Genomic DNA, 15,039 nt, shown 5'->3' with positions numbered 1-15,039 from the left:
AAAATCATTAAGGAATTATGGTGGACTCCTACAAGAAACAGAGAAACTAGGCCTTGACTTTAACCCAAAATTACTTTATTTAAGAGTTGTAATTTTCTTTTTAAATTATTTTTAGTTTTTCAGCTTTTTTTATTTGTTTACTGACAGAAAAGAATCCATCTTTAACTTTAGTGGATAAATGATAAAAAAAAGAGTCATAAAGAACTCATAGTAAAGTCCAAGAAGATTCTTTGAGGAAACTAAAAAGAATCATCAAAGAATCATGCAGGAGTTTTATGAAAAAGTTCAATCGAGTTCTAATTTTTTTTTTTTTTTTTCCAGATCTCTTCTTCAAATGTCCGACGAAGTGCCTTTAAATCGCCTATCGCAAATCTTCGATACACTTACCAATCTCCAACAACAACAACAACAACAACAACAACCACATCAAGTGGCAGGAACGGAAGAGCAACGTCGAAGATCTGCCTCATCATCGCCATCGCCATCGGCCAGTGCCTCTGCCTCGACCTCGGGTCGGGCCACGCCTTCATTGGGCGTGGCCGGGCCACTCAGTTCGCTGCAGTATTATGGCCACGCCCCCCACTATTTTCAACGTGGCCCGGATGGCCCCAATAGCGGTTACCTGCACACGTTTCCATCGCACCTGTATCACCCACAGATGTTGCAACACCATCAGCACTTGCAACACTTGCAACATCAGACCCATCAGCCGCCCTCACTGCCCGCACAATTGGGCGGTGGTGTTGTCGGTTGCGGCAGTGGGCGTGGCATTCTTAGCGGATCACAGTCCCTGCAAGGATCACCGCTGTTGGCCAAGCGAGCCACCTCGTTTAGCGGCCAAATAACCTTGGCCCAAGGTCGTTCGAATCCAACATTTGGCGGCGCCACCGTTTCCACACCCAACAGTCCCCGATTGTTGCCACGCCGGGTGCCCCGGCCACCGCCCATACCGGCCAAGCCCGCCCAGTCGAAGGTGAAGGTCGATAAGTCGATGCCCCAGCCGTTGCAGCCAGCGACGCCACCACAGCCCGCCACTGTAGTGGCAACTACGAATCCCGTGCTGGCCGCCCTGGATGCACCCGATGCTCCGTGGCCGCACTTTTCGACGCTCACCGAACACCTGGACGTCCGGCAGGTGAACAACTATGGACAGGCACTGCCAGAGGTAAGAAGTGAGGTCCTGGCTATAGTTCTTGAATCTTTGAGGGAGGGAGTAGGCTTCATTTTTGTTAAAAAAAATTAAGTTTTTGTTGATGATTTCTTGCTGAAACTTAGGTAATTTTTGTATTATGATATTATGGATTTTTTAAGAAAGTTTTTTACAAATTTTAAGAAAAAATCTTAAAATATAAGGCATGTAATGGGGTTCTAAAGACCCAATCATAACTCAAAGATGGAAGATATAGAACCTCTAAAAACCAGAAATCAAAAAATGTTGATAAAAATAATGATGATAGATAGGGTTGTATAAAAATTTCCATTTACAAGATTTCTTTTTGGAATACTTAAATGTAGAAACGAAAAGATTATAATCCTTATATCCTATATATCATAAAAAATATAAACTAATAAAGAAAAATCTCTATGGAACTATCTTGTTAAAGGTATTATGAAATAATATTCAAAGTTTTAGTAGAATCGGCTTGGTAGTTTTAGAGTTATGATAAGAATGGTTTTTTTTTTGTATAAAAATAGCCATAAACCGCTTTCCCATTTGAATAAATCAACACCTCGATTGTCTCTTTTGCAGATTAATTGGCAAGAGCGGTGTCTGGAGCTGCAACTGGAACTGCATCGTTCCAAGAACCAGGCGGGTCGTATACGTGATATGCTGCGTGAAAAGGTAAGTCCTGAAATGAGAATCCTATGTACAGGGATGTCTGATAGTTGTGATTAACCCAAATGAGTTAATAAGTAAAAAAAAGAACCAACACAGCGGTGGCCAGGACATTAATTACTCTCGGCTAGAGCCGCATCTTGGCGCCTAATTATGATTTATGAGACCGGGACAGGGACTCATTCCGGTGGCAATGGTTGAAACATTTTTACGACAACCCACACAACAATTATATCATCGGGGTAGCAGGACACTTTGCTTCCCGGGACCACATGTGGGTGGTGGTTGTGTTTTTTTTTGGGGAAAGGGATCCAGGATGAGGAAACGGAAACCATCACTACCATAGCTCTGGCTCTGGCTCATTATTAGGCTAATTAAGTCATTAGGCATTTGGCCAAGAGTCGGCCATCTAATGCAAAAACTATATGAATTATGTATTAGTCAAATATGAAACAGAGTCCCTTGGGCTAAAATTGCTTTCATGTGGCATAGTCTGGCATCTGGACAGAGTCCTCGCATAAATTCATTTTACTTCAATGATTTTTTGTTCACTTTATGAATTTAACATGAAGCTCCAAAACTTTAATATGTATTACTACAAATTCAATTGATTCTATTATAATTTCACAAAAAATATGAAAAAATAGAATCTCTCAAAGTATGCAATAAATATTTTATTCCCCTCTTTCTCTATCGTATGAGTTGTCCTTTTGCCAACCTTTCAGTTGACTTTTGAACTTTTTGCCAGCTGCAATTCAAGTGCATCATAAATTTTAAATCAGTTGCACTAAACTCGAAATGGTCTGGACACAACTCGTCGCCGGGCTGGCCATTAAAAATGCCAAAGCGAAACGCCCTTAAATATGCAATATTATTTATAAATTTTCGTCTTTCGTTTCATTTGGCACAACAGCACAAGTAACAAGAACTAGAAAAAAAAAACAAATAATAACATAAAGTATGTACCGACTCTATGATACTCAGTTCTTAAAGATTATATATGAAAATATTTTAATAAAAGATTTTTTTTTTTATTTTTTTTCTGTGGAAACTGTAGGCAGGACAGGCAGTGTGTATCGCTTTGGTCCTTCGAGTTGGGCAACAATGTGCTGAACGTTGAAATTATGGCCAAGCCATATTGCAACATTCTTGTTGGACAATAAAATTCAAGTTTATTACCAAAGCCATCCGCCAAACAAACAAATGGCTCACAGCGAAGGGCCAAAACAAAAGTTAGCCGGCATCGTTGCCAATTTTCAATCCAGAAGCCACAACATTTTTGAAGGAACTGGGATTCGCTGCCAAAAACCAACATTGTTGGACCTACTTAGTCGTAAATAGGAAAAGCCTCAAGAAAAGGGTCTTGAATGCACTTACCTTATATGTAGAGGCAGGACTCTTCAAATAATTTACCAGCGAAATTAAAAATAAAGACAAAGTACAGGACGCTCTTGTATTGCTTGAAAGGTATATAGTATTGACGAGTTGATCTGATGGGCTGTGATCTGGCTCCCATATGATGGAACTCAGCTGCTATCAAACTCACTGAAATCAGCATTAAATATTATTTTTGGATAAAAATATAAGCTGTCAGTTCCGCTATGTAAATTCCCCACCATTTAGCCTTTGAAAGGAAAGAAAGGATTATGAAAAGTCTTTTTTTTTTTTAATAATAATTACAAAATGCAGTGTACATTTGCAAATTCCAGAAATCTTCTCATCATTATTCATTTTCCAAAATCCTTTTTGAAGCAAGGTTGATTCCTCTAATCTTTCCTTCGGATGGAAATTGTCAATCTACCCCTGTTATCCATATATTTTGGTCTATAAATAAATATAAGCAAATCAGTATCAGTTATATAAGAATAAAAGTTAAATATAATTTTTGAATACATACCCCCAATAGTGCCACCACCATCCAAAGCCCAATTCCTTCGCCCAGTTTTTATACGGATTTCCGTCCTCATCTCGATCCTTTGTTGAGAACTTGGTTCCCTGGATTATATCTAAATTCTCTGTATCTCCAGTACACCCGTCAAGCTTCTTCAGCATGTAGCCTTCGCTCTTGTCGCCCACAACAAAGGTGTTGCATCTTCCTTTATAATGTGTTTGGTCTATACGCACCTCATGGGGCTTCCAATTAGTTAAAATATGTATTTTTTCAAGTCCCATGAAAACTTCATCCAAATCTTCATTCCGATCTCCAAATCCGTTGATGAAATCCTCATATGTACGATCGAAATTCGTTGATTCTTGATATTTATAATAAACCTGCATCCACCCAGATCCAATCATCTTATTTGAGTAACAAGCCACCTCAAAAGGTTCCAATCCTGGGATTTGGATTTCTGGGTAGGAATAATATTCATCTTGTGTTGCTGGGCAACGATCTGGTAGGACTAAGACATTTGTTAATTAAATTCCGCATTATTGAGTTTTTCCAACTTACCTCTGATTGGTTTTTCTGGATTCGACGGACTCGTAGTAGTGTTAGTAGCTCCTGTTCTCGTCACTAAGTTCACGTTGCTGTCATTGTTTCCACTTCCAATTTTCACCTCTTGGCCGGCTTTTGTTATTTTTTGCAACTTTTCTAATTCTTCACTGAACCGTTTATTCAGCTCGCCGAGTTCACTTGATTTTTCCAGATCAGAAATCCTATCATTCAATACTTTAATTTGAGAAATTTTATCTGTTATCTGAGTTTCTAAGCTCCTGACTTGCAAATCTTTCCTTCTAAATTCTTCATATTCAATATTGACTTTCTTGAATTCATCCTGAACCCGATCGTATTTACTATTTATTTGTTGAAGCCTTTCCTGCGATTGCCCAAACTCACGGTTAGTGCTATCAAGCTTTTCCTGCACCTTTGCGAGTCTACCTTCAACTTCAGTACATCTGTCCTGGGCTGCCGTATGTTTTTCTTCCAATAGCTTATATTTAATATTCAAATCATTAAACCTATTTTGAACTTCTGAATTCTGTTCTTGCAGCTTCGCGTTTTGAGAATTCACTTCATTAAACGTTTTCTTGAGTTCTGCGTTTTTATTTTTGGATTTCTGAAGGCTTTCTTTCGAGTTCCTCAATTCACGGCTAGTTTGGTTAAATTTTTCCTGCACCTGTGCGTACTTAACTTCCACTTCAGTAGCTGCCAAATTTTTTTCTAACAATTTTGTATAGTCGGAATTCACTGTACTTAGTTGATTCTGAGCCTCGGAAAGTTTCTTATGCAGCTCTGCGTTCGTCCTGTCCTTCGTCTGGCAAACCTCAAAGTATCTTAAAAGAGGTTTAACTATCGGATAGCAGACTGAAGCGCACTGATCCTCCTCCTCCTCAGTTAGATAGCAGGACTGTGGAGGGTGGACGTAGTTTTGTTAACTTTTTGAAATTAAATCACTTCACTGCTCTATTACCTCCTGTTCGAGTCCCAGGGCACACGAAATAGTCAACAGAAACACCGTTGGTAGCCTCATTTTGGTTTTTTTTTTTTTAAATTCACTTTAATGTTTAAGACACAAGAATAATTCAACTGATGGATCCAAAGCCGTGGCTCTGGGTTTTTATAGCACTCCCGAGCTTTCATAGATTATCTTATCAGAACCAAGACTTCAAGACTTGTGCGAGTGCTACACTAGGTATTTAATATTAGAAATAGTACCAAGTTCCCATCCGATTTGGTAATTTTCCATCAATTTAATCTTCTAATAATTATATAATACATTTACAATTAAGTGCGTGAGAGAGTATTTTAGGTATATATATATATATATTTTTTTTTTAAATGTCCGAATCATTTCTATATACAATGAGCTTGCAAATTTCTTATCAAAATCACCAAAATTTTGAGTTTTTGGCAAAAATTCAAAGACACATGCGGAAGCGCAAATGTCAGAGTTCAACAATCAATTTGATAAGCAAGTTTATTTATTTCTAAACATAATTATATAATATTATATACTTGGCATATAATACTAGGATTTGTTGAAGAGATCTCTGGAATGGATTGGCTGGCAATAGGTGATGCGGCCATAAATCCACGTTTGCCGCTGGCCATGATTGCACATTGTGGACACTGGGATGGGCCGTCAAAGAGCAAACAGCATCAAAGTGGCCACATTAGAGTGCCCAGCATCGGTCGCCCTCTTTCGCGACCTCTTTTCAAGGCAACATATAGGCCTCCCTTGGTGGGTGGTGGGTGGTGTTAGGGGGGGCGGATGGTGTGTTTGTGAAGCGCGTTAACGCGTTGAAAGCAGCGCTTAGAGGCAAATACTGCCCGTCTGCCATGTCATCCATTTCCATTTTGATTGCCAGTCCCAAGGATAGCTATAGATATCATAAAAGGCCGAAACTAAAAATGCTCTTATTGTCAATATTTTATTTAATTACTTACTCAGATCTTATAAATTCTAATATGATGTTGATTATATAATAAAAATTAAAATTATTATTTTTTTGAAAGGGTATTAAACTAACTTAGAAAACTGACAAAAGTTTAAAACACTCAACACACAAAGCAACAATCCAACATCCGCTGGATGTGTCAGCTTCAGTTTTCAGTAGTTTGGGTATAGGGATATGGGATAGGGACGGATATAGGGGACAAGGACCTTAAAAGGATTGTTGGGCTTTTCATGCCCATTTCATTGGCAATTCAATTGTTTTGCCTTTTCAACTCAAACGGAAAATTGTACGTATATCGTTGTATGCCATTGACTTTGATAATTAATCGATAACTTGTTTTTGGTTTTTTTCGTTTAATATTTTTTATTTTTATTTTAGTAGAAAGCTTTACTTTTTCAAGTCACTGTATACAACAGTTCAAGTAGGTAACGAACCATACTCGAGGAATGTGTTTAATATCTTTGATAATTAATCGATAAATGTTTTTCCCAAGGCCAATCGTTTTATTTAATTTATTTTTTATATATGCCATTTTATTTTTTATTTAAGTAATATATTATTATTAAATGTGTATGTCTATAAAGAGGCATTACTGGCCTTATCGCTTCTCTTCAACCCTCAAACCAATGTTCGTGGGCCATTGCATAGAATGCTATTCGTGTTTAATTAAAATTTTTGACAACTTCGTGCCTTGGCATAAATTTTAGCATCGATGCCAGGCCGAATGCCCCCGCAGGCCATTCTTGGCCAAAAATGCTGGCCGGAAACTTGTCCAAACTATTTCAGCAATTAGATGAGAATAATCCTTTACGGTCTTACGGTCTCTTTGATGAATTTAATACTCTCTCTTTTCTTCAATATTTCTTTTTCAAGTCTTGTGTTCCTAAACATGAAAGGGTAATACAGCTTCGGTTTATGGCTATTTGATTTCTTTCCATAATTAGTGAAGGAAAAATGCCTTGAAAATAATTTCCGATGGCTGCTTTGGAATCTGGCGGGCGATTATTCAAATAAAGTTTAAGGGTTAAGGATATGCTCCTATATAATAAAGACAATCACCCACACATGTGCTTTCTGTGTTTATTTTTATTTTTTTTAAGATAAGTTTAAGCCAACCAACGACGAGATGGCCTGCAAAATTAATGGCCATCAGTCGCATAATAAATAAAGTCTTCCTCTCCTTAGAACCAACTCCGCCCGTGCCACGCCCATTACTTGAATAGGGCGTAGACTAAAATGGACCACAAAATATCCGAAAAGAAAGTTTTTTTTTTTTGTTTTGAAAGTGAGTGGGAGGAGGTAATGGGTGGTTGGTGAAGGACTTACAAACTCAGTCGCGACAATGCCATTTTGTGTATGCAGCACACATGCTGGCCACGCTCGTTTATTCATTTGAATTATTCCCAAAAGCGCATTTAATTTTAATTATGCGTGACAATGCCTCATACAAAGAGTCCTTTTGCCACTCACCTCCCCCCCTCCCCCATCCCCATCTCTCCTCTGCTCCCCATCAAAGGACAATAAGGGAGACTAGTTGCTGGGCAGGTCGTCATACATATATGAGAGCTGTATAAGATGATCTGTTTTAATAAAAATATATTAATTATCATTATCGCTTATAGAGCTGGAGAGTTTCTTATCAGGACAGTACTATGGAATACGGTCCAGTGACACACATTCTGGGGAAAAAAGCCACAAAATTTCATTGTCAAGGTCGAATACTATTGATTACCAGCATGAATAAGATTTTTTTCACAGGCTACACTGTCGGAAAAGTATCATGACAAAAATATATATTTAAATAAATTTAATTTTAATTTTAAATAAATCTCCCTGTAACACTGTTTCAGATCTGTTGACTATATCCCATACATGGGAGTCATTTAAAAGGGTATACAAGTTTCGTGTTTTTTTTTCCAAAGTTAGTTTTAGTTTTTCGAAAGATTAGAAACCGCAACAAAGTTAAGAGATAAGCGGCTTTGGTTCATATGTACTTGGTCCCTTGTTGTGAAATTTATACAAGTCTAACGCATAAACACACACACACAGAGGTCACAGGACTCTAGCGGCAGGACTCTGAGGACAGGATGCTGGATAAATGGAATGGAACGGCTGAATGGTTAACTCCACTCAAAGTAATTCCTAAAAAAATGATTTTAAGCGGATTACGAGAGTTGCCCCCAAAGGTTACACATAAAATCATCGGATCCCCTATTTATGACTTACGATCCCCCCTACCAGATTACCCCATACGCCACTGAGTTCTGGCAATGAAATATATATTTATTTTTATGGATCTAAATCGGGTGTTAGTCTGGAAAGAAAGAAAAGTCAAATAGTTGACTTTTTGGACCATTTTGTGGCCCAAATGTTAGTTTTTCTTTAAATATATTCAGTATTTTTATTTTTTAGAGTGTTTTTTTTTACAATCTTACAATTATTAAAGTTTGAACTATCAAAAATAAATATTAAAAAAAAAAAAAAAATAAATTTAAAGTCCAAAATTGATTAATTAATAATTTTAATTGAAAAAGGTAAAGACTTCCGGCTATATAGTATTCCGGCTATATGAGTAGTATCCTTGAGTTGATAATGTCTGTTTGCTTATAGAGGGCCTTTATAGAAGGCTGTTTAATCATTAACTTCATCGAAATCCATTAAATATTATTTTTGGATAATAATACATATAAGCTTTAAGTTCCGCTATGTAAATTCCCCAACATTTAGCCTTTGAAAGGAAAGAAAGGTTTACGAAAAGTCTTTTTTTTTAATAATAATCACAAAATACGGTGTACATTTGCAAATTCCAGAAATCTTCTCATCATTATTCATTTTCCAAAATCCTTTTCGAAGAAAGATTGCTTCCTCTAATCCTTTCTTCGGATTGAAATTTGCAAATAATCATTTTTTTTGATATATTTTGATCTATTAAATAAACAAAAATAAATAAATAAAAGCAAATCATGTATCAGTTACATAAGAATAAGAGTTAAATATGAATTTGAATACATACCCCGATCTTTGCCACCACCATCCAAAGCCCAATTCCTTGGCCCAGTTTTTATTCGGATTTCTGTCCTCATCTCGATCGTATGTTGAGAATTTGGTTCCCTGGATTAGGTCGAACTTCTCTGTATCTCCAGTACACCCGTCAAGCTTCTTCAGCATGTAGCCTTCGCTCTTGTCGCCCACAACAAAGGTTTCGCATCTTTCTCCAAACCTGGTATGGTCTATATACACCTCATGGGGCTTCCAATTAGTTAAAATATGTAATTTTTTGAGTCCAATGAACCAAGGACCCTTCGGATCTCCAAATCCGTTTATGTACTCGTCATATGTACGATTGAAATTCTCTAAATCGTTAAATTTATTATAAACCTTTATCCACCCAGCACCAACATACTCATCTGAGTAACAAGCCACCTCAAAAGGTTCCAATCCTGGGATTTGGATTTCTGGGTAGGAATATAAATCATCTTGTTTTGATGGGCACCGATCTGGTAGAACTAAGATATTTGTTAATTAAATTCCGCATTATTTGGTTTTTTCCGACTTACCTCTGATTGTTGATTCTGAATTCGACGGACTCGTAGTAGTGTTAGTAGCTCCGATTTTCGTTACTGAGTTCACTTTACTGTCATTGTTTCCAATTCCAAATATCACCTCTTGGCCGCTTTGGGTTATTTTTTGCAACTTTTCTAATTCTTCACTGAAGAGGTTCTTCAGCTCGCCGAGTTCGCATGATTTTTTTAGATCGGAATTTTGATACTGCAGTTGAATCACTTGTTGTTCTAGTTGAGCTTTTTGCTTCTCAAATTGAAGAGTAACTTCGTAATATTGCTTTTGAACCTCGGAAAGTTTATTCTGCATCGCCTGGCAGTTCTCCAATAATCCAAGAAGAGGCCGTACTATGGGATAGCAGGACTGTGAAAACTGAAAGTATTATTTTTTTTAATCTTTGAAATTAATTCCACTAATAATAAGCACTATTACGTCCTGTTCGAGTCCCTGGGAGAAGGGAACCAAAAACAAAAACAGCGTCGGTAGTAGCATTTGTAAACTTGTACTTTCAAGGCAAAAAGTATTCAACTGATGGATCCAGGGTTCCGGGTCCGGGTTTTTATAGGCCACCCGTGCTTTCCTAGAGTCTCTTATCAGAAGAAACACCCTTACGATTGCTGTCTCTATATTGTAACTAAATTGGTACTACATATAGGCATATAGTGATTCAAATAATATTCCACAATTCCCATCGGATGCTATAGGATCAAGGTTCAAAAATGTTCATAAGCAAGTGATAGCTTTCTAATCAATGTAATGTAGAAAGGGTTGAAGGTCTTAGACACCAGCACAAGACTTTCAGAATAGTATTAGAATATAATACATATATATATATAATTTATATAATATCTCATATACATATACTTGGATTGGCTTGGCAGGCCTGACATGTTAAGCGATTGCGGCTTAATTGCTCAACAAGTTGGCCTCCTGCCGAGTCAGCTGGCTGTGAGTTTGTGCCCTAAACGCAAAAAAAAATATATATATGGGATTTGGCATTTGTAGATTGGACTGTCAGGACACCTGCCAGGACATTTGCAAAAGTGACAGCCAGCGGGTGTTGAAAATGGATTTAAATTTCGAAATTAAATTTAAAGAGTTACTAAATATTACTAGAATTTATTTTATTTTAGTTCCTTAATTAAGAAAAAAAGTATGACTCTGATCCTGCTGCCAAATGCCTTGATCCTGACAGGAATCAAGGACACTCCTCCGATTTAATTGGCATTCTGCTAAAAAAAAAAAGGTCAGCCAAAAATCAATAGCAAGAACTAATCCTCCTCCGACTCTGCCGCCACCAGGACCTCCTGGCCTGGCTCCTGGTCCGCTCTTTGGTTTGATGTTGACATGTTGTCGTCATCATCATCGCTCGCTGAGGACGACAACGACGACAACGGCGACGTTTAATTTAAAATTCAAATGCAAACATGTTTGGCAACGCGAACCGTAAACGAGGAGTAAGGTTGCCAGTTAGTGGGCAGGGAGGCCGAGTTGGAGCTTGGAGCTTGGAGCTGGAGGTTATGGGGCATAGGAAGAGGGTCATTAAAATTCGAAGGCGGCCAAAACATGTGGCCAACTTTAAGGTTAAGCGAAGACTCATCTTTTTTTGGCTTATTTTTTGGGCTTTAATTTGTACAATCAGCGCAGGAAAAATATGCTACAGATTGCGAGGGAATCCTTGGTGGAGAGTGAGAGCTGCCAGCAACGGCCAAGCAGGGGAGAGGAGCCAGAGAGCAGCAGGACCAACACTCACCAAGCCAGCGAAAGGGAAATCCCAATCCCCAAAATGAAATTTCCCTTAAATATGGGGAAATTTCAACCAAATATCCTTGGAGTTTTAATCCTTAACCTTTCTTTATTTTTTTTATTATTAAAATTATTTTTTTATATTTAAGTTTCTAGTTATTATATTATTTTTAAATTAATTTATTTTTAAGTTTTTTTAAAATATTTTTTATTTTATAAAATAAATCCTTAGCCTCTAAAGGGTTAAAGGATAACCATAAGAATGCCCAATGTTGAGAAATTCCCCAATTGTTTTCATCAAGAAAACTCACCACACTTTCACACACACACACACATACCCATACTTGGAAAGCAAAAGGAAGCCCGACACACACACATGCGCATTTCCCTGACAGCTGTTCGGGCTCTAGCTCCGTATACCGTTATACCCTCTATAACTGTATATACAAGTCCCACTAAGCGAATGTGTGTGTGTGAGTGTGTGTGTGTGTGTGGGTGGAAATGTTGTTGTGTGAGTCGGTAAATCACAACCATGGCATGGCACACGGCAATCAGTTTGTCTCCGGCTGCGTAACGCGTTGCGTGCTCCGTGCTCCGTGCTCTGTGCTCCGTACTCTGGTACGCCGTACTCCATATTCCCGTATATTCCCGTATTTTGTGGCACTGTCTCCGGGCTTCCGTTTCCGTCATGCCGCGTGACTAGAAAAAAAAAAAAAAATAAATAATTAAAAAAAAAACATTAAAAATATTTATAATAAATATTAAGTATTTTTTTTTATTGTGGTTAGTGAAAAAGTGTAATAATTTTTTTTTTAGAGAAAAAAAGGAATATGCATTTTTTTGGTCAAAAATTTTGGAAAAAAAGTTTACAAAAAATATCCAATCTTGTGGCAGATATGCCCCCATGGAGTTGTGTTGCAAATTATCTGTGGCGCCTCCACTGACTACCCCTCCTAACTTCCTGAACCAGGGACTCTGTTTTGTGGCAAGAATAGAAAAATTAGAAAAATTGAAGCTTTGTTGTTAGTCCTTTGAAAGTGAGAATCAAAAGTGTTATATATCCTTTAACTGGCGGCAAAGCCTTGGCTTTAAATTTCAAGCTTGTGTCATTAATATATGCCTATGTATGTATGTATATATGTATGTGTGTGTGTGTGTCCTGCCTCGTCCTCGTCCTGTCTGGCAGACATGGTCCGCCACCAGGGGCGTATGTATATTATCTCCAGTGAATTATGGCCCCGACCATATAGATTCCAAAACGGCTTGTCCTTACAAGAACTCTTGCCCCAGCAAAGTGGAGGAGCACTGCAGCCTGTCCACTGGCCCATGTCCTGTCTTTCCTTTTTTTTGTTGTCGTTGTATGTTTGTGTATCATCATCATCATCATCATCATCATCGTGTGTGGCACACATTGTTAAATGGACGATACAAAAAACTTCAGACACACACTCGCCATAGACCCTAGACCCAGTGTGTCCTCTTCAGATGCTGTTGCATCGCACATCTCTGACAACTTTACTTGAAATCTGATCTCTGGTGTCACATACAGTGAGAGAAAAAATATGCCAATAATTAAATATCAATAATATTAATCCATAGAATTGAAAGTGTTTTTCTGCCAGTGATTCTGGCTTAAATCATGGCCATCTGTGGCGTATAATCGAAAAAGGTTTAGGCCACTAATTAGCCAAGTTAGAAAGAGCTTCCTTTGAATTCAAGTTTAGGTCCTGGAACAGGTCCGGAGAATTAGGGCCAAGAGGGGCTTTGGAAATTGAGTTATTTATGCTCTGGAATTGATTGCTGCTTGTTGTCTGGCTCGTCCTTTTTTTTCAATCATTTATTTATTGGCTTAAACATTGTAAAATTTATTTAACAACAATAAGAAAAAACCATACCCTATGATGAGTCGCGTATGTCTGGTGTCAGAAATCAGATTTAATTTATTTATATTGTGTATATCCTTTGGTATATACATATGTATATATATTTTCTGATATGGAATTTCGATTTAGTCCCATCAAATGGCAAATGACAACAATCTGTTTCTGCGGTTGATTGTGGGGTCCATTAATCATGTGGGCGACGCCTAAAAGTATGCAGCAATATAAATTTCCATTGCCAGACCCACCGAGTAGTGGGTCAAGTGGGTCGAGGGATAGGTTGTCCCAGAGGCTGCAACAATTCTTTGCAACATTTTTTTTTTTTTGCACTTTTTTCCCAGAATTTAAAGTGGCCAGCTAGTAATTATGAATAATGCCATCGACGGCGGTCAGACAAGTGTGACCAGTTGCTAGTTTTTTTTTTAAATTTTTGCTTCAATGTTGAAAAAGTGAAAAAAAATAATAGAAGAAAGGACATCGCTAGCCTCGAAATCCAAGCCACATGGACGCCACTAGTCATGGATGCCACGGTGGTGGCGGGACAACTATAATGCCCAAGCGGGAAACCGAACTACCGGCTGGAGGATCTGCTGGTGGAGCCACCACAGTAACGGCCATGAACATATCCGGCGGCAGTACCACCAGCATGGAGGTGACTGTTAGCACCACCACCACCACCACCATTATTGAGTCCTCGAGTGCCGCGAGCGCCACTTTAGTGGAGAACGGATGCGGTTCGACAGGCTCCCCCACACCGGCCAGTGGATCACCGGCAGCAGCCTTCCTCCACCAGCAGCAGCAGCACCTGCATCACGGATCTCCGCTGCACCACCTGCAACTGCACCACCATCATCATCATCATCATACGGCGCCGCCATCACCGCTGGCAGCTGTTCGCAGTGCCGCCATGGCCGGAGGAACGGCCACAGGATCCGGATCGGGATCAGGATCAGGGCCATGCTCTGCCATGTGCTGTTCGCCGGGCAGTTCGACGCACCATCATCCGTTGGGTCATTTAAGTGGACATCCGGGTCTGCCCCATCATCAGTTGCCCCATCCGTCGCTCTATCCGCTGATGGCAGCCGCCCAACTGGGCTATGCCGGCAGCAGTGGACCCAGTTCGCTGGTGAACTCCCCGGCCCTGGGACGACGAAAGCGATACACCAGCACCTCATCCAACTGCTCCAGTCAATTCAATAACAATTATGCCGGCCTGGATGTCGACTCTCTGGACGATATGCTAAGAAAGGTGAGTATCCTCCGGAGGAGGAGGAGGTCTCTGCTCACCAACCAAGACTGGGTTGAGTCTTTAAACTCCAAGTCTTAAACTGCCCCATTCCAGTAGCCTCTAAACTTTGTGGTTTTCTTGAAGTTTCATTGTTCCGGAGCAGTGCTTCAAGGGCTTCCAGTCCGACCAAGTCCAACCAAACATCCCTCCACCAAAGAGGCCTGTCCGTCAGGCTCGTTCTTTGGAACTGTCTGTCTTTCGTTTCTTTTATTTCTTCGTCTTACTGTTTGCCCTTGTCTGTTGTCCGTGTGTCCGTTTGTCCGTGTGTCCGTTTGTCCGTCTGTCCACTAGCTCCGCCTGTCGCAAAGCCATAAATCTTGAGCCTAGTC

At 39.2% G+C, this 15,039-nt stretch overlaps 2 protein-coding genes across 12 annotated transcripts in view; one reads left to right on the top strand and one right to left on the bottom strand.

Moving 5' to 3' along the window:
• LOC108128862 (uncharacterized protein CG43867) overlaps window positions 1–15,039 on the top strand; it is a 104,737-nt gene that overhangs the window by 17,105 nt on the left and 72,593 nt on the right. For 4 of the 7 annotated variants that reach the window (XM_017246764.3, XM_017246730.3, XM_017246722.3 and 1 more), the window contains exons 2-3: window positions 322–1,165; window positions 1,751–1,843. In XM_017246764.3, coding sequence (XP_017102253.2) covers window positions 335–1,165; window positions 1,751–1,843 — 924 coding nt within the window. In that variant the 5' untranslated portion in view covers window positions 322–334. Of the gene's footprint in view, window positions 1–321; window positions 1,166–1,750; window positions 1,844–13,821; window positions 14,672–15,039 lie in introns of those variants that run through there. The other 3 variants (XM_017246738.3, XM_017246772.3, XM_017246780.3) reach the window with 3 other exon arrangements.
• On the bottom strand, window positions 8,723–10,320 carry LOC138926004 (fibrinogen-like protein 1). 5 transcript variants are annotated; one of them, XM_070278123.1, is made up of 5 exons: window positions 10,229–10,320; window positions 9,793–10,168; window positions 9,639–9,732; window positions 9,249–9,588; window positions 8,723–9,160 (listed from the first exon to the last, which is right to left on the bottom strand). In XM_070278123.1, the coding sequence occupies exons 3-5, from the start codon at window positions 9,709–9,711 to the stop codon at window positions 9,103–9,105; spliced, it is 471 nt and encodes a 156-aa protein (XP_070134224.1). In that variant the 5' UTR covers window positions 9,712–9,732; window positions 9,793–10,168; window positions 10,229–10,320; the 3' UTR covers window positions 8,723–9,102. The 5 variants fall into 5 exon arrangements, with proteins under 5 accessions (XP_070134224.1, XP_070134218.1, XP_070134219.1 ...); XM_070278118.1 differs by having other exon boundaries at window positions 8,724–9,160; window positions 9,639–9,741; XM_070278117.1 differs by having other exon boundaries at window positions 9,249–9,741; window positions 9,793–10,159; window positions 10,229–10,308.

This window comes from Drosophila bipectinata, chromosome XL (genome assembly GCF_030179905.1).
Source record: "Drosophila bipectinata strain 14024-0381.07 chromosome XL, DbipHiC1v2, whole genome shotgun sequence".
Taxonomy (NCBI): domain Eukaryota; kingdom Metazoa; phylum Arthropoda; class Insecta; order Diptera; family Drosophilidae; genus Drosophila; species Drosophila bipectinata.
Note: the sequence above shows the minus strand (reverse complement) of the source record. Positions and strands in the feature narration are given on the sequence as shown.

Excerpts from the sequence above, each read along its gene's own strand:
- LOC138926004 (XM_070278115.1), bottom strand. The coding sequence starts at position 10,288 with ATGCTACTACCGACGCTGTTTTTGTTTTTGGTTCCCTTCTCCCAGGGA. Across the intron at positions 10,169-10,228 it reads CCCAGGGACTCGAACAGGAC|TTTTCACAGTCCTGCTATCC; the intron begins GTAATAGTGCTT and ends TAATACTTTCAG. Across the intron at positions 9,161-9,248 it reads TGGTGGTGGCAAAGATCGGG|ATCAAAATATATCAAAAAAA; the intron begins GTATGTATTCAA and ends TTTATTTAATAG.